The sequence below is a fragment of the Procambarus clarkii genome, chromosome 23, assembly GCF_040958095.1.
Source record: "Procambarus clarkii isolate CNS0578487 chromosome 23, FALCON_Pclarkii_2.0, whole genome shotgun sequence".
Taxonomy (NCBI): Eukaryota; Metazoa; Arthropoda; class Malacostraca; order Decapoda; family Cambaridae; genus Procambarus; species Procambarus clarkii.
The window spans coordinates 31,511,136-31,537,803 of NC_091172.1; the positions used below are offsets into that span (position 1 = coordinate 31,511,136).

A 26,668-nucleotide genomic window follows, 5' to 3' on the forward strand; every position below is an offset into this window, starting at 1 on the left:
ATGTTTACGTTCTTGATGTCTTGATGTTTTAATGTGCAGAAGCAACACAAAAGAGAAAATAAATAAAGCAAGTCAATAAACTTGACAAAATCTTAAACAATCGGCGATAATTACAAAGAATGCGAGTTACCTCAAGCTCTTTATCTCTCCCTCTTTGTCTCCATCTCTCCCTCTTTGTCTCCATCTCTCCCTCTATATAATCTACTCCTTCCCTTCCGTCTTACCTCCCTTCTTCCACCTTCACTACCTGCCTCCTTCCCTTCCTCCCTAGGAGCGAGGGACCTCCTGGCGCTCCCTCGGCGCGCCTGCTTGCTGCAGTGCTTGATGTGATTACCTCACTCGACCAGACAGGCAGGCTGGGGGAGAGGCAGTAGGGGAGGGAGGGAGGGAGGGAGGGAGCTGATGCCTCTCCGTCTCCTGTGTAGAGACAAGGCAGCAGAGACTGTGGCAATCTGAGGGGTAAACTGTGAGTGGAGACAAGCCAAACTTCCCTTCCTTAAGTGGAGGCTCTTACGCTGCGGGTCCCTGGCCTCTGCTCTCTACCTCTGGCAGGAAGAGCAAGGTCACCTTCTTATCCTTATTTTGATTCTCACTCATTCCTCCAGTTCTCGTGTGAGGCACTTTACTCCTAATATATCATTTCTCTATTATTTTCTTACACACACACACACACACACACACACACACACACACACACACACACACACACACACACACACACACACACACACACACACACACACACAAAATGCACATGAAATGCCAATCGGGGCCCGCGACCATTATGTTTTTAGTCTATCAATACATAGTGACAATGAAGACCAAAGAGAGATGTACTCGTGAGAATGTGAGGCCAGCATACAGGAGAGGGCAATACCAGAAGGTCAGAGAACTCCCGGAGTGGGTAGAATGGGGGAGGAGACCTCAGAGGAGAATCAACACAGGACATTATGGACTACAAAACGAACAAACTAAATGAAGCTGAAGAGGGATTTACACCCAAACTAAGGGTTCAGGGAAGAAAGACGAGCATAAGTCCATGGTTCAACAGTGTCTGGAAGCAAACAGAAGAAACAAAAGAGCGTGGAAGAAATATAGAGAACACAGAACACAGAAGGAAATCATTATGTATGAAACGAGGCTAGAAATGAGTACACAAAAACTAGGAGAGTGGCGTACTGAAGTTCGAGAAGTACTTCAGTACGAGAATGACATTACATACAAGGCGAGGTCCCAGTCAAAACTGTTCTATAGTCATATCAGGAGGAAAATGACTGTGAGTAAGCAGGTTATCAGACTTGACAAGTGACGGAGAACACACGGAAAATGATAAGGAGGTAAGCGGAAAACTTGACAAAAGGTTTCAGGAAGTATTAATGTTGGTTCCTGATTTGCCACTAGAGCTTAGAGCCTAAATTAGACTAACAATTCCACAGGAAAGCCTCACTGAAATGACAGTGACACAAGAAGAAGTAAAAAAAAACGCAACTGCAGGAACTGGTTGTGACAAAAGCCGTGGGTGAAACTTTGTCCGTGGGACCAGACAAAATATCGCCTTGAATACTAAACGAAGCAGCTGAAGCATTGTGCAGCCCACTTGCCATAATTAAATTCTCTTTAGATGCGGGATAATATCTTGACTGTTGGTAAACAGCTAATGTTTTCTTAACCAATCTACTAGAAGTGGGAAGACAGAAACGGTTAAACTACAGACCCATTTCACTAACAACTATCTCCTGCTAGTTGCTAGAGAGACTGATCTGAAGCAGGCGTGTGCAACATTTAGAACTGATCAGTTTTGTCTCTAAGCATCAACACGGATTTAATAAAGGAAAATCTAGCTAGAAAAACTTGCTGGAGTTCTATAACAAGATGACGGAAATCAAACAGGAGGAAGAAAGACTGGCAGACTGCATATTCCTCGACTGTCAGAAAGCATTTGATACGGTCCTGCCCGAAGGACTCCTACTCAAACTTCAGACGCAGGCTGGAGTATCGGGAAGAGTCGCAAAGTGGGTCAGGGAGCATCTCTCAGGAAGGAAATAAAGGGTTACAGTGAGAGCAGAGACATCAGAGTGTAGAGAGGTTACGAGCGGAGTACCACAAGGGTTGTTTCTAGGGGCTTAACTGCTACGCCTGATCTGTGTCAACGATTTGACCGAGGAAATTAGCTCCTTCGTATCAATGTTTCCACATCATGCAAAACTGGTGACAAGAGTCAGGACACAGATAGATTGTGAGGCATTGCAAACGATTTTGGACAAACTCCAGAAATGGTCTGAAAACTGGCTGCTAGACTTTAACCCAGCCAAATGCAAAGTTATGAGGATTTGAAGCAGGAGAGCGACGACCAGTACAGCAGTATAGGATGAAGGGAAGACAAATTCTTCCATCAGAAAAGGAGAAGACCTGGGAGTGGACATGACCCCAGATCTGATGCCAGAACCACACACTAACAGAACAACACGCAGCTGCACATGACACACCTCCCATATACAGTATCTCGCCTCAGGTCTCAGTCTTCTTATTTTACCTTCTATTATCTTATTCTCTTGACGTGTATCCTTCGTGTCTCTGGAAGGTGTGAATGTTATTTTAATTTCTCTGTGATTCTATGATCTGTTTGGTTTACACCTAATGCACTACCTAGAGCGCCAGATACTCTACCTAGAGCGTCAGATACTCTACCTAGAGCGCCAGATACTTTACCTAGAGCGCCAGATACTCTACCTAGAGCGTCAGATACTCTACCTAGAGCGTCAGATACTCTACCTAGAGCGTCAGATACTCTACCCAGACTACCTGTTGACCTACCTATCCCTAGACCCCTCTTTCAATCACCTCATACAACTAAGCTCAGCATGGTAAACTCTCTAAGTATTTACGTTCCTATCTCCTCCTGACACTTGGTATATTTTCTTCTCTCCCTCTGACACTTGGTATATTTTTCCTAATTGCATGCCTGCAGATTTATTTTGTGCCCAGGAGACCATTCCTCGCACGGTGCCAGGGGGCCACCGTGCTTCTCACCAGGAGACCATTCCTCGCACGGTGCCAGGGGGCCACCGTGCTTCTCACCAGGAGACCATTCCTCGCACGGTGCCAGGGGGCCACCGTGCTTCTCACCAGGAGACCATTCCTCGCACGGTGCCAGGGGGCCACCGTGCTTCTCACCAGGAGACCATTCCTCGCACGGTGCCAGGGAGCCACCGTGCTTCTCACCAGGAGACCATTCCTCGCACGGTGCCAGGGGGCCACCGTGCTTCTCACCAGGAGACCATTCCTCGCACGGTGCCAGGGGGCCACCGTGCTTCTCACCAGGAGACCATTCCTCGCACGGTGCCAGGGGGCCACCGTGCTTCTCACCAGGAGACCATTCCTCGCACGGTGCCAGGGGGCCACCGTGCTTCTCACCAGGAGACCATTCCTCGCACGGTGCCAGGGGGCCACCGTGCTTCTCACCAGGAGACCATTCCTCGCACGGTGCCAGGGGGCCACCGTGCTTCTCACCAGGAGACCATTCCTCGCACGGTGCCAGGGAGCCACCGTGCTTCTCACCAGGAGACCATTCCTCGCACGGTGCCAGGGGGCCACCGTGCTTCTCACCAGGAGACCATTCCTCGCACGGTGCCAGGGAGCCACCGTGCTTCTCACCAGGAGACCATTCCTCGCACGGTGCCAGGGGGCCACCGTGCTTCTCACCAGGAGACCATTCCTCGCACGGTGCCAGGGGGCCACCGTGCTTCTCACCAGGAGACCATTCCTCGCACGGTGCCAGGGGGCCACCGTGCTTCTCACCAGGAGACCATTCCTCGCACGGTGCCAGGGGGCCACCGTGCTTCTCACCAGGAGACCATTCCTCGCACGGTGCCAGGGGGCCACCGTGCTTCTCACCAGGAGACCATTCCTCGCACGGTGCCAGGGGGCCACCGTGCTTCTCACCAGGAGACCATTCCTCGCACGGTGCCAGGGGGCCACCGTGCTTCTCACCAGGAGACCATTCCTCGCACGGTGCCAGGGAGCCACCGTGCTTCTCACCAGGAGACCATTCCTCGCACGGTGCCAGGGGGCCACCGTGCTTCTCACCAGGAGACCATTCCTCGCACGGTGCCAGGGGGCCACCGTGCTTCTCACCAGGAGACCATTCCTCGCACGGTGCCAGTGGGCCACCGTGCTTCTCACCAGGAGACCATTCCTCGCACGGTGCCAGGGAGCCACCGTGCTTCTCACCAGGAGACCATTCCTCGCACGGTGCCAGGGGGCCACCGTGCTTCTCACCAGGAGACCATTCCTCGCAGGGTGCCAGGGAGCCACCGTGCTTCTCACCAGGAGACCATTCCTCGCACGGTGCCAGGGGGCCACCGTGCTTCTCACCAGGAGACCATTCCTCGCACGGTGCCAGGGGGCCACCGTGCTTCTCACCAGGAGACCATTCCTCGCACGGTGCCAGGGGGCCACCGTGCTTCTCACCAGGAGACCATTCCTCGCACGGTGCCAGGGGGCCACCGTGCTTCTCACCAGGAGACCATTCCTCGCACGGTGCCAGGGGGCCACCGTGCTTCTCACCAGGAGACCATTCCTCGCACGGTGCCAGTGGGCCACCGTGCTTCTCACCGCACCAAACGACCACGCTCCAAAATTCTTTTTTGTTTTATGTTGTTGTGTTGAGTGCGCAGTTTTCCTGATTAGCTTAGCGGGTCACCTGTTATAACACCACTAGTGGCTTCCTCAGTACCTGTGGTGTACCTGTGGTGTACCCGTGGTGTACCTGGGGCACCTCAGTACCTGTGGTGTACCTGTGGTGTACCCGTGGTGTACCTGTGGTGTACCCGTGGTGAACCTGTGGCACCTCAGTACCTGTGGTGTACCCGTGGTGTACCTGTGGTGTACCCGTGGTGTACCCATGGTGTACCTGTGGTGTACCTCAGTACCTGTGGTGTACCTGTGGTGAACCTGTGGCACCTCAGTACCTGTGTACCACCTCAGTGTCCCTTCATATTTGTCCTGTTCTGTATGTGTACTCACCTAGTTGTGCTTGCAGGGTCGAGCCTCAGCTCTTAAGCCCCGGCCTTTTGACCTCCATTAGTTAAAAACAGTGATTCATTTCAATCGTTTACCTGATCATATTTACATTTAAAACTGTGTATGTAATTAGCTTCGATAACTGCCTCTTCCAGTCCGGTCCACTGATATAACTGCGACTCTCAGACTGACAAAGTTCTTTCTGACATCCCTGTGACTCATCTCTCTCTCTCTCTCCAGTTCCCAATGTTCTCTCGTTGTTCTCTTGTTCCGTAATTTGAACATTGCTTTGTTATGAACTTTGTCAGTCAGCCTCAGTGTCTTCTACGTCGTGATCATGTCTGTCCTGTTCCTTCTTTCCTTCAGTGTAGTGAGGGTCCAGCTTCCTCAGACTTTCTTGACAACTCAGTCCCCGTAGCTCGGGAACCAGACTTGTTGCTTACATTTTTTTTTATTTTTTTTAGTTTGTTTTTGTTTGTTTAGGTAGGGGCTCCATGCTGGGGCAGCATATTAATAACAGGCCTCACCAATTATGTATACAGCGCTCACATGTATACGCAAATTAGGTGTATACATACATTTGTAAAGTTGCTGAAGGATAACCGGACGTTTGCCAGCATGCTGCCCTCGTTATCTTCCCTCTGGTGTTAGATCTCCAGTTATCTCCACTAATATGTCTTTCTCTTTTTCAGATCTTGAAAGTTGTCTTTCCTTCACCCTGTACTATATTTGGGGTCTTCTTGTTCTAATTCATCTCCTCATAACCTTGCACTTGTCGGGATTAAAGTCATGCAGCCGTTTCTCAATGTCTGGGGAGTGTGTAGGTCACCTTGTAATGTCTTCCAGTCCTCCTCAGGTGTGGCTCGCCTCATTAGCTTAGTATCGTCAGCAAACATGGATAAGACTGAATTGAGTTCCTCGGTTAGATGGTTTACATATAGTAGGAGGAGGTAGGGTGGTTCCTAGTACCAACCCTTCTGGTATGCCAGTAACTACCAGTAACAGTAGTGAACACTGAACAATATGTTCAACACATCTCTCATCTTGTGCTTGGAGTACAGATGAAAATGTATATATGCTGGTTAGCATTGTAAATGTGTGGCCACGTCTGTGGTAGAAACAAAACTTCCAGTCTCCCTACCCCCACTTTCCCTCCCACATCCCCCCCCCTTCCCTTTTCCATACACCCTCCCGCACTGATTCTAGTCCCAGCTATTGTTAGCAAGTGGGCAGGGCACGGTGTTTGTTGACGCAGGGCCCGCTTAGTCTCCAGGTCCACTCCCCACCACCGCTGTCACCACTACACACACACACACACACACACAGGGGCCTGGTAGCCTGGTGGATATATAGCGCGCAGGGACTCGTAATTCCGTGGGGCGGGTTCGATTCCCGCACCAGGCAGAAACAAATGGGCAAAGTTTCTTTCACCCTGAATGCCCCTGTTACCTAGCAGTAAATAGGTACCGTGGAGTTAGTCAGCTGTCACGGGCTGCTTCCTGGTGTGTGTGTGTGTGTGTGTGTGTGTGTGTGTGTGTGTGTGTGTGTGGTGTGGAGAAAAAAAAAGTACTTAGTAAACAGTGGATTGACAGTTGAGAGGCGGGCCAAAGGAGCAAAGCTCAACCCCCTCAAACACAACTAGGTGAATACACACACACATACACATGCACCTCACCACACTAGAAGACAGAAGAGTAAGGGGAGACATGATCACTATCTACAAAATTCTCAGAGGAATTGACAAGGTAGATAAAGATAAACTGTTCAACACGGGTGGTACGCGAACAAGGGAACATAGGTGGGAGCTGAGTACCCACATGAGCCACAGGGATGTTAGAAAGAACTTTTTCAGTGTCAGAGTAGTTAACAGATGGAATGCATTAGGCAGTAATGTGGTGGAGGCTGACTCCATACACAGTTTCAAGTGTAGATATGATAGAGCCCAGTAGGCTCAGGAATCTGTACACCAATTGATAGACAGTTGAGAGGCGGGACCAAAGAGCCAGAGCTCAACCCCCGCAAGCACAACTAGGTGAGTACAATTAGGTGAGTACACACATGGTGTTCTCAGTGTGACTGATGGCCGTGGTTCAAGGCGGTGTTTGATCTCTATACACATACTTTTATGACGAGTCAATTTGTGTCACCTGTAGCACTCCACCTGAGACTGTCAGTCTGTGGCGGTAATTACTGACAGCTGCAAAGGGAAGTGGGGAGAGGCAGGATGAATGTTAGGGAAGAGAAACGTGGAGGGAGAGAGAGAGAGAGAGAGAGAGAGAGAGAGAGAGAGAGAGAGAGAGAGACACTACCTCACCCCCCCCCCCTCCTCATGTCCCAGCTGTGAGTGACTGAAGGATTATATTCCATCATAATATAAACTAATTAGGCTCAGCCGCCTTCCTATAGGACTTTAAACTAATTGTTTGTTATGACAAGTTTCATGTATTACTGAATACGTAAGACAATTAGGCTTGTTGAGTAATATTTTTGGATATGAAATGGTCATGACACGAAAAGGAGGATATAGTGGAGGAAGGGAAGGAGGTGGAGGAGGAAGAGGAGGAGGAGGAGGAGGAGGAGGAGGAGGTGGAAGAGGATGAGGAGGAAGAGGAGGAGGTGGTGAAGAAGATGGGGGCGGGGACATGATACCAAACAGCGGTAGACCATGAAGGGGAAACCACTTCTATGAAATACGTCCACAAAAGGGCCAGTAAGGAGGGATACGACCAAGTGTCTCCTCTGGAGCACACATTAACAGGATAACATCAGCGTCATGCTCTAACATGACCATCATCACAGCACCACCACCAACCACACACCCAACTCACAGATCTATAGGTAGAGGAGTTGAGAACGTTTAGGTCTGTCCTGGACCATTATAAAGTCGTGTCCGCATACCGTAATTATCTGCTTCTCTGCTTCTAATGCTGCTGATGTCTACTCTATTTCCTGTTCGTCTCGTCCTCAACATTACTATGGTGAAAATGGCCGTACACTGAATGACAGACTTAACGAACACAAAAGAAGTGTTAAGTTAAGACACAAACAATGCTCTCTAATGTCAAGTTAGGGACTCTAATCATCCTATTGATTGGTCTTCTTCAAAAAATAATTTTTCCTGCCTCTACTCTACACAGACGCCGTCTTGACAGGGCTCTGATACACAACCTACCCAACATGAACCTGAGTCCTGGCTGTGTTGGTGTTGACTCTTCCCTCTCACAGTATATACTCTAATGCTCCAACCTTCTTAACAAATGTGATCTGACTTAGCTTTAGCGCCTCTAGGTTATCTTTCCTTTACTTCTCTTATGTTGCTAGCTCTTTTTCACCTCATTCTCTTCGCCATTTGTCATTCTGCAGTTGTCTTCAATTCTGCCATATTCCTACACTTGCACCTTATTCCTGCAGTACTTCGCACACAGTAATCACATTAACGTGATGAATCAATAAGAACAATCAGCTTGAGCCATGAGGACCTGCACCCTGGGCACTGTCAAGCCTTGAGCCAATGAATCAGTGGTTTAATGCCTGGGAGTACCTGGGGTCCGGGCTCGAGTCCTCCTCGTGGCTCCAACAGACTTGTTTACATTTACTTCTTCCCTTGCCCATACTTCACCTCCCTTCACATCTTTCCCATACCTCAACCACACTCTACACTTCTGCCCTCTCACTTTTCAGCTCGTTCCCTATCCTTATAAAGTGTCTCCACCGCTCCTTTTCAGGACCGAAACGTCGTTAGTTCCTATACTTTGAGATGTGTGGGTTGTGTGCATAATATTCAGCTGTTTATTGTGACATATTGTCTGTAACCCTCAGGAACTTCAGTGAAGAGTCATTCAAAACTCTGTTGACCACATGCATCAGACTACTTCTGGAATATGCAGCGCCAGCATAGATTACTAATCTCGTTAAACAAAGCTGGACACACTCTAGAGGTATTCCTCCTCATTAGAGCTAGAAGGTATGTGTTAGAAAAAATATTAAAATTAATTAAACGTTGCATCACTGGAAAAAAAAGAAGTCAGGGGGAAACATGATAACGACATACATAATTCTCAAGGGAACTTCCTGGGTAAACAAGGACGAACTATAGGGCGTGTGGGTCACGGAGAGGACAGCAAAAGAGTACCCTTGAGTACCCAAGAGTACCCAAGAGTACCCTGAGCTGACGCTCAGCCCTACAAGCACGTCTGAGTACATCTTTTTTTTTGGGTGTGGGGGGGGGGGGGAGAGGGAGTAAAGAGGAAGGAGAGTCATAGGTGAAGGGAAGTATAGAAGTGGGAAATACAGTGAGAGGTATGAAAGCAGGCGGGCTGTCCGCCTTGCTGACACGATGTATGGGTGTTGGCAGCTAAGCTAAGCTGGCTCCCTCTTGTCAGGGAGCTGTGAGTGTGTGAGAGGTTCTTCACATGTGTTGCACCATATATGGATGTCCATAGATGAATACTGTGTAGCATTCATATATACACACTCCGATGCTTCCACACATGTTGTTCTGTTTAAGGCTCTTTATTTTATTATTATTATTTATCGAGTTGTTCATACATACACATTTATACATATAAATATATAATAAATATATATATATACATACATATAAACCCATATGCATATGCATATACACAACTATACACACACATACATACATACGCACATACATACTCAATTTTTTAATTATGGGGGAAGGATATCTGGTCAGTAACTCATCTGGGAATTATATTCTGTGGGGCGGGGTTTGCATCTAGTAAATCGAGGCTCTTGGGCCACCAGCTGTGGGAGCGGGGCGTCTCATCTTGGAGTAATCTTTCTAACATTGGGTCCTCTAACATTTGGATGGTGTTCCACACCCTGATGGCTTGGTGCTGCAGTCTGATGTTTAGTGGCTGTATGTTCAGGAGTGCATGGAGCTCCTGGATTGTCTGATCATATGGTGGACGGTGTTTTGCTGCTCTCCTTAGCGCCTTATTTTGTACTGCTTGCAGTTTCTGCATGTTAGTTTTCTTTAAGGTGTGTAGTGGTACTGGGGGATACTCTAGATGCGGCCGAACTAGAGCCTTATATAGGTGGATCTGAATGTTAGTACTGAGGCTTCGGAATCTCTTGAATTTTCCTAAGGCTGCTTTGGCTTTGTTTAGTCGGTCCCTTACATGAATTTGTATCCCTGTTCTATTTATCATAAGTCCCAGTATTCTGCCTACCTCCGCATATTGGATCGGATGGTTGTCAAGGATGATGGGGTCCGGGTTTCTTTTCGTAATGTGTATTATCTGAAACTTTTGTTTGTTGGTGCTAATTTTCCATTGCTTCTCAAAGTTGTTTATGAGTTCAATTGCTGCCTTGGTCTTGTCGGCTAGTAGCGGCTTTGATGGTCCCGGTTGGCATATTATTTGGGTGACATCGTCAGCGTATGTGATGTATTCTCCATGTTGGGGTTGGGGTAGGTCAGCTGTATATATGTTGAATAGTGGGGGGGAGAGGCAGCTTCCTTGTGGTACTCCACTTTTCAGTTCTATTACGTCACCCAAGTAGCTGCCGATATTAAGCCTAGCAGTTCTATTGTCTATAAAGCTGCAGAGAGTACCTCCCCCTCCCCCTCCCGCGCACTTTATAAAAAAATGAGTTTCCTTGACCCCAATCTGAGCTGAGGTCACCTAAACAAACAGTGACGTCATCCTTCGGGTTGCCGCCGCTAGAACAAGAATATATATATATATATATATATATATATATATATATATATATATATATATATATATATATATATATATATATATATATATATATATATATATATATATATATATATATATATATATATATATAGTTTCAGAGCCTATTGGCACGAACCTGTAACAACGTTCTAGGTCCCTGTACTTGTTGGTTTTCTGGGTCTCCCTGAAGGTGGCTGCTCCGCCTCCATCAGCTGTGCTGTAAGGTAAATAGGTATCAGCCAATGTAGATGCACACGTGTAGTCCCACACGACCTGTTTACCTTCCCTCCACGGCTGCAGGGTGACTCCATCTGGGCGTTTTTGGCTGTTGTCAGGTCTGCACAACTGAGGTTCCCTTTGTGCTGGACACCCAGCTGTAGCCAAACTTCTCTTGATGATGTCATTGACTGCTTCATGTCTGGCAATCTTTCCCTGAGTCTTACGACAGATGAGACTATGGCTGCCGTATTGGTCTGCCCGTGCATGGCCGCAAATACACCGGTGCTCGGTGGAGATAGGGGCGGCAAGGCGCAGGGCAACACCAATACTTAGGGCCCGATGATTCAGGCGGGTGCCCAAGGCGGAATTAGGGGCTGCCAACAGGAAGTCCCCAGCATGGGGAGCTTGCACAGCTAAAAGACACGCTCTGTCCTTCCCAGAAGCTGCCTTCAGCAATGATGTGGCGATGTTCTCCACTATGGGGCTATCCCATTTGGCTTGTTTGGAAAAGTTGGTCGAGGGTGTGAGTTGGCAAGAGTGTCCCACTGACCAGCTCCTTCTATGAATTTGGGATCATGAATCCCAGTGGAGTCTCTTAGGTATTCTGGTAATATTTCATTCACTAAGTCACCTGTAGCACTGGTCGAGGATAAGAATGCCGGCAATGCTAACTGTGTCGCCTTGCGAATACCTATCCCCCCGAGTCTAACTGGGAGCGTTGCTTGGTCCCACTGGTCATCTTGCAGGGAGAGGTTTAACACTTTCATGGTTATTGATTTTAGGAGTGAGACATATTCTGTGAATTTTGGGCTGTCAAAGGAGGAAACATACCTTAGGAAATAGGTAAGTCTGGCCAAGGCCAGGCACCTTGTGAGGAGGTTCAAAGCATCGTGAGCATCCAAAGCCCCTATTCTTCCCTCCATCCTTCTCAGGTCGTTCAGCTTTTCTTCAAGGATTACCTCAATAGCTCTCGATCCCAGAGGTTCCCCTAGCAGCACACTGTTGGTAGGAGCGATCACTGGGGCTCCTGGTAACATGGTTCGTACTTCATACTATATATATATGTATGTATATGTGTGTGTGTGTGTGTGTGTGTGTGTGTGTGTGTGTGTGTGTGTGTGTGTGTGTGTGTGTGTGTGTGTGTGTGTGTGGTGATGGTAGGTGTGGTGGTGATGGGGTGGCGGCAGTGGTGATGGTGGTACTTAACTTACCTATCAGTGACTACGGGGAAGTGAGGTCTAGCTCTTGAGCCCCGCCTACCACCCTTCTTGTACCGTTGCCTTACAGCTTAACTGTTTTTTTTTCTAATCTGGGCTTAAAGTCTGTAGATGGAGGTGGCTTCCACAACTTATTCTTTCAGTGCCTTCCAGGTGTTGACCAGCCGTACTGGGGACGAGTATTACCTTATGTTCCTTCCACTCACTTGTATCGTAGGTCGCAGGAAGCTCTTTCCTTATGTTTACCTGCACACCTCCTCTCTCACTGTGACCCTTGTGTTCTGTCAGTTAGGTGTTCCCTTACCTATTGTAGCAGCCTTCCTGTTGGTCTAAACTGTGGTGGTGTCTATAGCTCTAGACGTTATGGTGGTGTTCATGGTGGTGGTGGTGGTCGTGGTGGTGGTGGCCGGGGTGGTGGTGGGTGGGGTGGTGGTGGCCGGGGTGGTGGTGGGCGTGGTGGTGGGCGGGGTGGTGGTGGTGGGCGTGGTGGTGGGCGGGGTGGTGGTGGGCGTGGTGGTGGGCGGGGTGGTGGGCGGGGTGGTGGGCGGGGTGGTGGTGGGCGGGGTGGTGGGCGTGGTGGTGGGCGGGGTGGTGGTGGGCGGGGTGGTGGTGGGCGGGGTGGGAAGGTCTGACAACAAGAAAGTTAATTATCCGGTTCCTTCTTCCTAGCTATTCCCTGTTTCCTTTCCCATTTGTTCCTCCCCATCCTCCTCTCCCTCCTTCCTCCGCTGGTCCTCCTGTCCTCCTGCCCCCCGGAGGGGGGGGGGCAGGAGGACAGGAGGACCGCCGCCCACCTCCCAGGCCGCCGCCCACCTCCCAGGCCGCCGCCCACCCATCACACTTATATAAAAACTTCATCTAAGTGCAGTTTATATTGGCGCATCACAGACGTCGTCCTGGTCTTGCCTGGTGCCGGAAGTCAGGGTCAATACCTACTAGCCAGAACGCACTTCTCGGCCTACTATGCAAGGCCCGATTTGCCTAATAGGCCGAGTGATTGTCTTTATTTTCAATAAATTGTTTCCTATTGGTTTATTTGAATTATTATTATTATATTATATTGAGAACATAAATTACTGACGTAGTCCCGACATTAGTGACCACACATTAGTGACACTGAGAGCTGGTGTGGTCAATATGACCCAAGACCACACATTAGTGACACTGAGAGCTGGTGTGGTCAATATGACCCAAGACCACACATTAGTGACACTGAGAGCTGGTGTGGTCAATATGTCCCAAGACCACACATTAGTGACACTGACAGCTGGTGTGGTCAATATGTCCCAAGACCACACATTAGTGACACTGAGAGCTGGTGCGGTCAACTGCTCGGTGTGATTTCCTGGTGTACGCCAAAAGGGAGCGTTTGTCGGAGAACTGAATTACCCACACCAGGGTGCATGCAGGCTCCTCATACAACCCGGTTGGGCACCAGCTCCCGGTCCCCACCTCTGACTGTCTCGTTGACTCGTAGGGTCCCAGGCTGAATACCTTTTTAGCATGTCGTAGCGCAGAGGAGAGGGGTACGTCTGTAGTTCACCTGGGGCCAGATTCACGAAAGCACTTACGCAAACACTTACGAACTTGTACATCTTTTCTCAATCTTTGGCGGCTTTGTTTCCAATTATTAAACAGGTAATGAGCTCCGAAGCACCAGGAGGCTGTTTATAACAATAACAACAGTTGATTGGCAAGTTTTCATGCTTGTAAACTGTTTAATAAATGTAACCAAAGCCGTCAAAGATTGAGGAAAGATATACACGTTCGTAAGTGCTTGCGTAAGTGCTTTCGTGAATCTGGCCCCAGGACGCTGGGTCAAGTCTTTGTACTGCTGCAAAGATTTTTTTTTATATTTTTGAATATATTTTTGTTAATTTACAAACAAAAATATTTTAAGTGTTTTTCAGATAACATTGTGATAAACAATGTCATGACAATTATTATGATACAATATATAATTTACAAATATACTGAGCTATGTTATACTCTTATATATACTCTTTTCTTCCACATTAAAGCACAGAGATATACACCAAAAGGTCTATCACGCTCCTCGGTGTATATACACTGTGAGTATACTTTAGGTGTGGATGTGTATGCTTGAGTAAGTTAATGTTTAAGAGAGAGAACTGGTTGATTGTAAGAGAAGGAGGAGTGACCAGTACCAAGGGAAAGGTTGCCTCAAACACACACCTTTAAGTAAGACATACACGTAAACCTAAAGGTAAACTTTAACCAAAATTAAGAGAGTTTATCTTGGAGGAAAAAGTAAGTAAAGGTTTAACGGGGATAAATAAAGGGAGGTGTGAGGGGAGGATGAGGGTGTGAAGGGAGGATGAGGGTGTGAGGGGAGGATGAGGGTGTGATGGGAGGATGAGGGTGTGAGGGGAGGATGAGGGTGTGAGGGGAGGATGAGGGTGTGAGGGGAACGAAGGGGGGACATCATAAGTGGCGATGGCGGAGAGTTTCCTCAGTAGAGAGGATGAGGTGAAGAGAAAGAGTGAGGGGAGAAAGAGGGAGTAGAATGGTGAGAAAGATTAGGTGAGGAAGAAAAACAAACTGGATAGTAAAAGGGAAAGGGGAACCTCACCTGAGGCTAGAGGGATCAGTTACTAGTTATCCCCGTCCCTTCATCCCGTCCCTTCTACACTCCCAAAAGTAGAGCCATGGCTATTTAATTTCCTGTCAAAGGCAGCGCGGTGAGTGTCAGTGTGAAGCAAAACTCCAGTCACTCACAGTGGTGAGTAGTGAGTGATGAGTGATGAGTGGGGAGCCGTGTACCACAGGCAGTCTCCCCTCACTACTGCTTCCTCCTCGCATGCAGGCCAACAGTGCGAACCAAGACAGTGTTGTCCTGTACAGACAATACTACTCTTGGCATGAAAACTTCCTCCGCACTTCACTCTGATAAACAGTAACAAAATGTTTACTATGGTCTTGGAATGGGGAACAGAACACAGCGTGATTATTAACACTGTGTTGAGATATGGATGAATTAATTTATCATTTCATTTGAGATATGGAGATGTGAATTTCAGGTGCTGAGATATGGAGAAAATTAAGAGTTTAAACGTAGGATACAAGACGCAGTCTGAGCTCCACGAGGGCAAGCGGCGTGTATAGGATACAGGAATACAGATGTATGACCATCTAAGGTTTTGTGAGCAGAATAAAGCAGACATTAGTATCAACCAGGACAATGATTCCATGGATTATGAGAACTTTGAAACCCGGCGACATAACTATAATTGTCTTGCTATTCAAATCACTATGGTGCTGTCCCGCCTTGAGGACTGCTCGTTGCTCACTTTCCCTCCAGAGCAGGAGAGAATGCCGAAACATAGGGAATACAGAGAACATATTCGGCACACATAGACACGATAAAACACCTAAACTACTGGGACCGTCTCAACCCTCTCAAAATGTACTCTCTGGAAGGGAGACGAGAGTGGTATCAAATAATTCATACATGGAAAGTACTGGAAGGCCAGGTCCAAAATTTGCGCAGCAAAATAATAACTTACTAAAGTGAAATAGACAAAAGGAAAAATATTTTATGAAATACATAATAGTCCCGGTGAGGAGCAGAGGTGCCATAGGTGCCATCAGAGGTGCCATAGGTGCCATCAGGTGCGCCATAGGTACCATCAGAGGTGCCTATGAACACCGGAGTGCCACGACTCCACATCCTCTTTCCACCATATATATATACAAAAGTATTGCTGGAACACAAATGGAGGTGTTGAAGCAGCAATTAGGCAAGTTCCTGAAGGAGGCGGCGGACCAGCCAGGCTGTAGTGGTGGGCCTGCGGGCCACTCCAAGTATCTCTTTCATATTAGCTTAACACCATTGATTTTGATTGTTGCCGCCGGAGGCGGCGAGTTTATTGTGCACCCCATACCCATCCTGTGAGCGGTAGCGCAAAAAGCATTACAGAGGGCACAAAAGGTCTTTATCAGACCTCATCTTAGATTATTACATAAACAATTTCATCTATCCTTCACACCTTATAGTTACAATGTCAGCTAGTTACAGAGAAAGTGCTATTTCAAGAGCTATATATTTACAGTAAGTCATCATACATTAATGGTAGGTCTTATCGCTAATACATAATAGTTTGACCAATGGAGATATTACAGAGTCATAGGGGAGCTTCTGTTTATTATTAGTCTTCACAATACACTACTTGTTTCGTTATCTCATATGTCGTTTATCTACTGGAAGCGAAATATGGATACAGTGCAAGGATTTCAGGTAGTTTATCTATGGTAATAAGATAGGTTGCCATATCATACAACGTGAGCTTAGATTTATCTCTAAATGGCTCAATTTTACTACAATCCAAGATATAGTGTTCGAGTGTGTGTCCCTGTCTTTGCCCACACACTTTACTCTTTACTTCATCTAGATCCCTATACATGCCGAACTGCCAGAGATACTTGTAGCCAAGTCTTATACGAGCTGTGACAACATCTGTTAGTCTACTGACTTTGTTACTTGCCCCATACACATGTTTTACTTCACACATTTCATTGTGATAAACAATGGACCTGCTAGTTCCAGTTTGCACTGTTCTACTTTCTTCAAATCCATCCAGGAGTTCTCGTCTAATGACACTTTTAAGGGACCTATTTGATAACTCAAGATTCCGTTCAATACTGTCTTTATTTACTGCAGCCTTAGCAAGGGCGTCAACTTTGTCATGTTCCTGCAGGCCAATGTGAGAAGGAATCCACAACATTTTTATATTTACCTTCTTGCTAAGTATTCTTATATATCTACGTCTAGCTTCCAAGACAAGCACGTTATTACTTGATTGCAAACTGTTTATTGCTCGTAGTGAGGAAAGGGAGTCGGAAATAATTAAGCTGTCTACTTCAGTGTTGTCAGTAATTTCGAGTGCTACCAACTCGGCTTGCATTGTGAATACCCAGTTACTAATTCTTATATTCCTTTGAATTGTGCTGCCATCGGGCTGATGAGCAATAACAGCACTTCCTGCCCTCCCTGTAGCTGTGTTGAGTGATCCGTCAGTGTATATGAGTCGAGCCTGATCCCAGGATGGTCTTGGGGAGGAGTACTCCCATTACCCCCCCCTTCCCTCCAGGTATACCCCAGACCCCCTCACTTCCCCTTTACCCCCCCCCCTTCCCTCCAGGTATACTCCAGACCCCCTCACTTCATTCCCCTTCATTACCTCTTCCCCCCCCTCACTTCCCCTTCTCGCCCCCCCCCCTCCGACCCCCAAACTGATGTCATCCACCCCCCCCCATCGTTAATTAGCTCGTGTTCAAGAACTTGATACTAGTAAGGTCGGCCTGGCTGGACCTGTGCCTCTCTCTAGTGTTTTCTTGTTTGCTTTTCTTGCTGTTGTAGATTTTAATATTTTGTCTTCCTTTCCTTGTTGTTATCATTCTGATGCTTTTTATTATGATAGCTTTTGTTGCTTTTGTTTGTTTTAATGTTTTAATGGGATTTATGTTATTGTTGATGTTGTCGTTGTTGTTCCTGTTGTGGTAAGACGTCTTATTCCTGTTGCTCTTGGTCTGAGCAAGAGCAATGTTGAGAGCGGGTGGGGGGGTGGGGGGGGTGCAGAATGTTGAGAGCGGGGGGGGAGGGGTGCAGAATGTTGAGAGCGGGGGGGGGGGGTGCAGAATGTTGAGAGCGGGGGGGGGGTGCAGACTGTTGAGAGCGGGGGGGGGGGGGGTTCAGAATGTTGAGAGCGGGGGGGGGGGTTCAGAATGTTGAGAGCGGGGGGGGGGGGGGTGCAGAATGTTGAGAGCGGGGGGGGGGATAGAATGTTGAGAGCGGGGGGGGGGGCAGAATGTTGAGAGCGAGGTACATTATATATATATATATATATATATATAATACGAGTCATTATAATAGGAGTCACCACATATTCATCACTAGGCCTTCTAAATGTTATATTTATTCGTAAGTTCTTCAAAAGAGTCGAAGGAAGGTAAGGAAATACTCGTATAGTCTCTGTTGTTGTTAGGTAGGGGTTGTTAGGTAGGGGTTGTTAGGTAGGGGTTGTTAGGTAGTGGTTGTTAGGTAGGGGTTGTTAGGTAGTGGGTGTTAGGTAGTGGTTGTTAGGTAGTGGTTGTTAGGTAGTGGTTGTTAGGTAGGGGTTGTTAGGTAGTGGTTGTTAGGTAGTGGTTGTTAGGTAGTGGTTGTTAGGTAGGGGTTGTTAGGTAGTGGGTGTTAGGTAGTGGTTGTTAGGTAGTGGTTGTTAGGTAGGGGTTGTTAGGTAGTGGGTGTTAGGTAGTGGTTGTTAGGTAGTGGTTGTTAGGTAGGGGTTGTTAGGTAGTGGGTGTTAGGTAGTGGTTGTTAGGTAGGGGTTGTTAGGTAGTGGTTGTTAGGTAGTGGTTGTTAGGTAGTGGTTGTTAGGTAGTGGTTGTTAGGTAGTGGTTGTTAGGTAGTGGTTGTTAGGTAGTCGTAGTTAATATAGCCCACGAGCCATACACTCAGCAGTCAGCTTGGTCACTGCTCGCCACTCCGTAAAAAACGCAGCTGTTTGACCTCTCCAGAACCAGCCCGAGAGTAACGAGGCCTAAGCTTACAAGACGTCAATATTACCTTCTCCAGACATAACATGTTCCATATATCACCCCATTGTTATCTCCCCTTGTTATCAGGTGCTTTGACCTTCTTCCACTTCTCTCCCCTATTATTGTATCTTCCTATTGAATCCTTCCTTTCATCTTCCTCACGTTACCTCTGTTTGTCCCTCGCTCACTCTCTCTTAGATCTACTTTCAATCCATCCAGTGTGGAAATTACAGAGAGAGCGAGAGAGAGATAAGGGAGGAGGGAGAAATAGGGAGAGAGAGAGAGAGAGAGAGAGAGAGAGAGAGAGAGAGAGAGAGAGAGAGAGAGAGAGAGAGAGAGAAGAAGGGGCGGAGGCGGGTCAGCATCCTCTGAAGCAGCATCTCTACAACAACTGTGAGACTACTGAACATATTATGCAGCGTTCATTTGACTTCAAAAAACTTATTGATGTATCACTTAATTTCCTTTCCTCGTGACAGTAGAAGCTAAAATATATCTCTCGGTCCGCCAGTGTCAGTCCTGACCTTTTCTGGAAGGAAAATCTTGTCCATCCTGATTGGCCCAGGATTTTAAGGCCCGTCCCCTGGTATCATGATCAATCAAATGCTGCCAGGGTGTAAATTTCTCATGATTGTCTGAAACAAACAAGAGTGAAGATGTACAGGCAGAGGGACCACTCCGAACTGTATATTGTATATACAGTGATTGGGAACCCTGAGAGAGAAGGGTGTGAGTGACAACACTGAAAGAGAAGGGTGTGGGTGACAACCCTGAGAGAGAAGGGTGTAGGTGACAACACTGAAAGAGAAGGGTGTGGGTGACAACCCTGAAAGAGAAGGGTGTGGGTGACAACCATGAAAGAGAAGGGTGTGGGTGACAACCCTGAGAGAGAAGGGTGTAGGTGACAACACTGAAAGAGAAGGGTGTGGGTGACAACCCTGAAAGAGAAGGGTGTGGGTGACAACCCTGAGAGAGAAGGGTGTAGGTGACAACACTGAAAGAGAAGGGTGTGGGTGACAACCCTGAAAGAGAAGGGTGTGGGTGACAACCCTGAAAGAGAAGGGTGTGGGTGACAACCCTGAGAGAGAAGGGTGTAGGTGACAACACTGAAAGAGAAGGGTGTGGGTGACAACCCTGAAAGAGAAGGGTGTGGGTGACAACCCTGAAAGAGAAGGGTGTGGGTGACAACCCTGAAAGAGAAGGGTGTGGGTGACAACCCTGAAAGAGAAGGGTGTGGGTGACAACCCTGAAAGAGATGGGTGTGGGTGACAACACTGAAAGAGAAGGGTGTGGGTGACAACACTGAAAGAGAAGGGTGTGGGTGACAAAGGATGTGGGTGACAACACTGAAAGAGAAGGGTTTGGGTGATAACCCTGAAAGAGAAGGGTGTGGGTCACAACACTGAAAGAGAAGGGTATGGGTGACAACACTGAAAGAGAAGGGTGTGGGTGACAACACTGAAAGAGAAGGGTGTGGGTGACAACACTGAAAGAGAAGGGTGTGGGTGACAACACTGAAAGAGAAGGGTGTGGGTGACAACACTGAAAGAGAAGGGTGTGGGTGACAACCCTGAGAGAGAAGGGTGTGGGTGACAAAATCTGGAGTACCAAATAGGGTAGTACCTGATAATTCGGATGTTCCTAGATGGCGTGATGTGACATAAGGAGATAAGAGATTAAACAAAACATATACTCGTAACGGAGGAGTCACACTTCGACACAGAGACAAACAACGAAAATGCAATGTTAGCTCATGGTTTGAAGGGCGGTGTCAGGAGGCAAAAAACAAACAAAAGACAAAAGGGTATTGAAGAAACAGAGAGGGAACAGGAATGATGAGAATCATAACATCTACAAGATAACGAGAAATAAATATGTAAGAATAAGAAGCTATGTGGGAGACACAATATGAGAAGACCGTATAGCTTCAAGGCTAAAGACCAACCTTAGCTTCTGTACAGCCACATCAGGAGAAAGATGTCTGTGAAGGACCAGGCTCTCCGACATAGCAAAAGAGAAGGAGTTTTCACATAACAGGACAGGAAGATGTGCGAAGGCTTAAAGGTAAGTTCCCAAGAGATCTTCGTCGTGCAACCTGATCGTCCCCAGGGACTTAGTATCACAGGCTACACTCATAACAGTATTAGTGAAACTGTCTTGTCTTAACTCCAGTAAAAGAAAGGAACCACAGGAGTTGAGTACGACAACTGCAGTAGGCCCTAACGAGGTCTCACCACGGATTTTAAAGGAACCAACAATTTTTTTTTTTTTTTACACTTACAGCAGTGTACAACTGAACACTGCAACGGGTGAGCTGCCAGAGGCGTGGAAAGCAGCTAATGTGGTCGCTATACACAAGCATGCACCATTGAACTACAGACCAGTGTTGTAGCAGTCTTTAACACAGGTAACAGTGAGACGAGGCGGCAGCGAGGGAAACTGGAAAAACACATGAGCCACAGAGACGTCAGAAAGTAAGTTTTTCGCACAAACATTGTAAATATATAAAGCATTAAACCTAGATGTTGGTGAAACATCTGTACAAAATGGTGTCAGGAGCGGATATCAGGACAAACGTACTGACGGGAGCCGTTGTAAGAAGCTGGTGGCGGAAGTTGATGTCAGTAGTTGGTATCAGAAGCTTATGCCAGGATCTGGTGTCAGGAAGGTTCTGATGTTAGACTCTGACATCAGGAGCTGATGTTAGGAGTTGGGGTCAGAAGCTGGCGTTAGATGCTGATGTCAGGGCTGGAGTCAGTTGCTCGTGTCAGGAAGGAGGCCGAGCTGTGTCCCTGTCTAGGAGAACGGGAACGTTGTTGTTGTTGCTGATTCTCCCGGGATCCGACGGGCGACGACGATCGTGGAATCGGATACGCTTTGGCAGCCCTGGTAAAGAGGTTGACTTGTAATTGTTGTGTTGATTTAGGGCGGAGTTAATTTGTAATTGTTGTTGTTGTTGTTGATTTAGGGGCGACGACGATCGATTTGCAATTTGATGTCATGAGCCATTGTTTGTTTGGGTCGGTTGAAAAACATGCGAGGAGAGAACCTTCTACCGTGAGAGAAAACGGAGCTTGTCCCTGTCTTGTGGGACAAGCTCGCCTAAAATAGCGAAGACAAACCTCGGGCGCTTCAAGTAATTAACTAAATTACTCATTACTGGCTTTCCTTCCCCATCCCCCATGCCCCACATCCACCCCCTGACAACCATACCTCTTCCAGCTCTCCTCTCAAACAACCACTCGCTGACTAATGAGGTAGTTAGGCCTGACAAAGACTAATTTGCTCACTCTGTTTAAATCCAAGCAAGAAGGAAACTGAACTCATAAGGTGGGTAAGATGATTGGAGAGGTGGGGGGGGGGGGGAAGAGAGAGAGAGAGATGGGGTGGACTGAGGGAGGGGGTGTTGTAGCGAAGGGGGGGAGTAAGGAAGGGGAGGTGATGAAAACACGGGAGGGGGATTATAAGGAGCTGGGAAGTAGCTAGTGCCCACAAGATGAATGACCTCATCTTTTGGGTACTACTTTGGTACCTGCTATAGTACCGTTTGGTAAGTAGTTACCAAGGTCCCTATGTCGACAGACGGTAGACAGAACGGTTGTAAACATGGACAGTAAACGGACAGACCCTAAAGGTCAAACGCTACGCGTGCTAGTCGCTGTACAAAAATAGAACTCTTATATATAATAAAAAACAAAACAAAATTCACTCGTCATAAATATTTAGACAGAAAATTCCGTAACTTAATCAAAAACTGAGACACCGTGAAATTGTTCTGTTCCAGAGATAACAAGTGTTAAAAAAACAGCAAGTTAATGAAGAAAACGGTTGGCATCTCCAAAGAAAATGGCAGCATACCCTAAGGAAACGAATTTATTTATTTATTTATTTATTTATTTATTTATGCATATACAAGAATGTACATTGGGAATGTGAGGATACATAATATGGTAATTACAGTCTTGTAAAGCCACTAGTACGTGCAGCGTTTCAGGCAGAAATGTAAGCTCCTCACCTCTCCATCTTCTCTCCCACTCTCTTCCATCTCCCCGTGTCTCCCACCCTGTCACCCCTGTCTCCCACCCTGTCACCCCTGTCTCCCACCCTGTCACCCCTGTCACCCACCCTGTCACCCCTGTCTCCCACCCTGTCACCCCTGTCACCCACCCTGTCACCCCTGTCACCCACCCTGTCACCCCTGTCTCCCACCCTGTCACCCCTGTCACCCACCCTGTCACCCCTGTCTCCCACCCTGTCACCCCTGTCACCCACCCTGTCACCCCTGTCACCCACCCTGTCACCCCTGTCTCACTCCTCTCCGTCACTTTTATCTCCTCTCCCCCCCCCCCCACAATCTTTATCTTTCTCCTTCCCGTCATTCCTATCCAGAATTATTTCATGTTCGTTTATAAGTAAAGTATGAAAGTACGACCGTATTAAGCTTAACAAACTACGGGAGACATGTAACCGATTTCATTTCGGACTTAGTGAAATTCGGAGGGTAGTTGGGGGGGGGGTTAAGATACCAATATTTCTCTAAACATGGCACTTGGGCTGACGGCGACTAGCTTATAACGCTCACATATCCCACATGGTGCATGTGTGAAAGTTGGGTGAGACCAGCCCCTAGCGTCTGGGCCAGGATTCAAGAACCATTAACGCATTTACTGACGAACCTGTACACCTGTTCTCAAGTCTTTGGTGACGTTGTTGACAGTTATTAAACAGTTTGCGATCATCGGTACTTCCAAAACAAATGGTGTTGTTGTTACACATGGTGTTGGTGCTCCGGAGCTCATCAGCTGTTTAATAAATGTAAACAAAGCCGCCACAGAATGAGAAAACGACTGGTTCTTAAGAACTTGCGGAACGGTGTGATGAATGCGGCTCCTGACCTCTTACGAATGTCTTGAATCCAACTGTGTATATGATGAAGGTGGGCTTCAAACACGAAGAAAACGGCGAGTAAGCCTGCGATAAACGAGCAGGAACCGATTTATATTCTAACCTCCAAGATTCATACTCCAGTCAACCCCAGCCTCCAAGAGTCCTCCTCCAGTCAACCCCAACCTCCAACCTCTCTCTCCTCATCAACACCAACCTTCAATCAAATACCTGTTGATTTACGCTCGTCGTCCGTATCAAAACCTCCCCTCTGGACCCCTTCAGACCTGCAACAACCCCCATTACCTGTTATCTCCCTCTCCTGCTGACCCAAACCTCCAACCTTATCAAACGCCACTCTCAACACTGCATTGTGGGTCTTGGGAGTGGTAGTGGACCCCATACACATCCTGTGAGTGGTAGTAGATCCCATACCCATCCTGTGAGTGGTAGTGGACCCCATACCCATCCTGTGAGTGGTAGTCGATCCCATACCCATCCTGTGAGTGGTAGTCGATCCCATACCCATCCTGTGAGTGGTAGTAGATCCCATACCCATCCTGTGAGTGGTAGTGGACCCCATACACATCCTGTGAGTGGTAGTAGATCCCATACCCATCCTGTGAGTGGTAGTGGACCCCATACCCATCCTTTGAGTGATAGTAGACACCATACCCATCCTGCGAGTGATAGTGGACCCCATACCCATCCTGTGAGTGTAATTGGACGAGGTTTGTCACATATTGGGCTCAGGAACTGAACACAAAAATTCTAACACAATAATATATATTTATCTGTCAGAATATGGCGATGTAGCACGCACAGCGTTACAATTACCGGATATAATTATGAGTGTGTGTGGCCTGGGCCGCAGCTTGGACGAGCCCAGAGACTTCGGCGTGATCTGTTAACCTGGAAAGAGAGACGACGAAAGAGAGACTTTGGGGACGGCTGTACGTCTTCCCCGTCGTTTAGTACACCGCCAGCAGGTGTGGGCCCGGGCGACCTCTGGCCCGGCCTGGCAGCTTATCACCTCGTAACCAAGCAAATGGGAGAGTCAATATATGGCAAGTGGCAAGCTGAGGGGGAAAGGAAGAACAGGGAGAAGGAGAAGAAGGGGAAAGGAGGGGAGAGGGAAAGTGGTGAAGTAAAGCTCTTTCATTTCATATGCGTGGGTTGGGAGGTTATATATATGTTTGTTTGTTTGTCAGAGAATAAGTGAAGGTGAGAATTCTGAGGGAAGATTCTTGCCAACGTGAGAAACAGTTTTTGTGTTCCGTGTTTTTACTGCGGGCGTCTTACAAGACGACCTTTACCAGCAACATGCTCACGTGACCCTTATCGCTTTAACCTTTGTCTGCTACCTCAAAAAGTGGTACAAAAAGTGCCAACGGCACTTCAGGCGCCATTTTTTCGCAATGGTGCTTGAAGACGCTCTCACTCTCACTCTCTCTCTCTCTCTCTCTCAGAAGCAGCCGCCTTATATGCGTTTCCTCCAAAAATGTTCCTAGACTTATTTTTTTTGTTTTCAAAGTATGGTCACAACGGCGCTGGAGTCTCTCCAGCTGTGTCCTTATGTTTAGGTGCTGCTCTGTCCCTCACACACACACACACACACACACACACACACACACACACACACACACACACACACACACACACACACACACACACACACGATGTGGTGGAGGCTGACTCCATTCACAGTTTCAAATGTAGATATGATAGAGCCCAATAGGCTCAGGAATCTGTACACCAGTTGATTGACGGTTGAGAGGCGGGACCAAAGAGCCAGAGCTCAACCCCCGCAAGCACAATTAGGTGAGTACAATTAGGTGAGTACACACACACACACACACACAGAAAGAGACCTGGGTGTGGACGTAACACCTAATCTATCTCCTGAGGCACATATAAATAAGATAACGACAGCAGCGTACTCTACACTGGCAAAAGTTAGATCATCATTCAGAAACCTAAGTAACGAGGCATTTAGGGCGCTTTACACTGCCTACGTGAGGCCAGTCTTAGAGTATGCCACCTCATCATGGAGTCCCCATCTGAAGAAGCATATAAAGAAACTGGAAAAGGTTCAGAGGTTTGCAACGAGACTCGTTCCAGAGCTACGAGGGATGGGGTATGAGGAGCGCCTGAGGGAACTGTGCCTTACGACACTAGAAAGAAGGGTCAGGGGGGACATGATAGGAACGTATAAAATACTCAGAGGGATTGACAGAGTGGACATAGACGAAATGTTCACACGGAATAGTAACAGAACGAGGGGACATGGATGGAAGCTGGAAACTCAGACGAGTCACAGAGATGTTAGGAAGTTTTGTTTTAGCGTGAGAGTAGTGGGAAAATGGAATGCACTTCAGGAACAGGTTGTGGAAGCAAATACTATTCATAATTTTAAAACCAGGTATGATAGGGAAATGGGACAGGAGTCATTGCTGTAAACAACCGATGCTCGAAAGGCGGGATCCAAGAGTCAATGCTCGATCCTGCAGACACAACTAGGTGAGTGCACACACACACACACACCCAACAAAAATACACACACTCGTTCATCAAATGACTTACCTGTAACATTTCAGCTTATCAATTCGGAGGCGACCACCATTTGTCATCAATAGGTTTCCAAAACTACACAACGCTCTCGAGAATACCGGGTTCGAATCCCAGGTGGGACAGGAATGGTTGTGCACATTTCCTTTCACCTAATGGCTCCGGTTACATCCTGGGCTGGAACAGTAATTCAACCTTGGGGGGGGGGGGCATCGATATAAGCCAAACGTGTATGAATACACACTGGCTTCCTGTCCCCCCAACACAGTGAAGTGTTAATACGTGCTGAGCGTCGGGATGGTAGCATCACATCTCGCTCCCGTGGAGGCTTCATGCAGGTCGGAGTTCAATCCCCGACCGTCCAAGTGGTTGGCCACCATTCCTTACCCCCCCCCGTCCCATCCCTAATCTTTAAACTGACCCCTTCCAAGTGCTATATAGTCGTTGTGGCTTTGCGCTTTCTCCTGATTGTTCCCTTCCCTTCAT

The 26,668-nt window shown here is 47.5% G+C and overlaps 2 protein-coding genes across 14 annotated transcripts in view; both read left to right on the top strand.

Annotated features, from left to right (window-relative positions):
- LOC123763970 (metabotropic glutamate receptor 5) overlaps positions 1–26,668 on the top strand; it is a 316,966-nt gene that overhangs the window by 66,248 nt on the left and 224,050 nt on the right. The window lies entirely within an intron of this gene.
- On the top strand, positions 1,873–7,668 carry LOC123763888 (ABC transporter F family member 4-like). The gene is made up of 3 exons (XM_069329772.1): positions 1,873–2,016; positions 2,986–4,593; positions 7,540–7,668. The coding sequence occupies exons 1-3, from the start codon at positions 1,873–1,875 to the stop codon at positions 7,666–7,668; spliced, it is 1,881 nt and encodes a 626-aa protein (XP_069185873.1).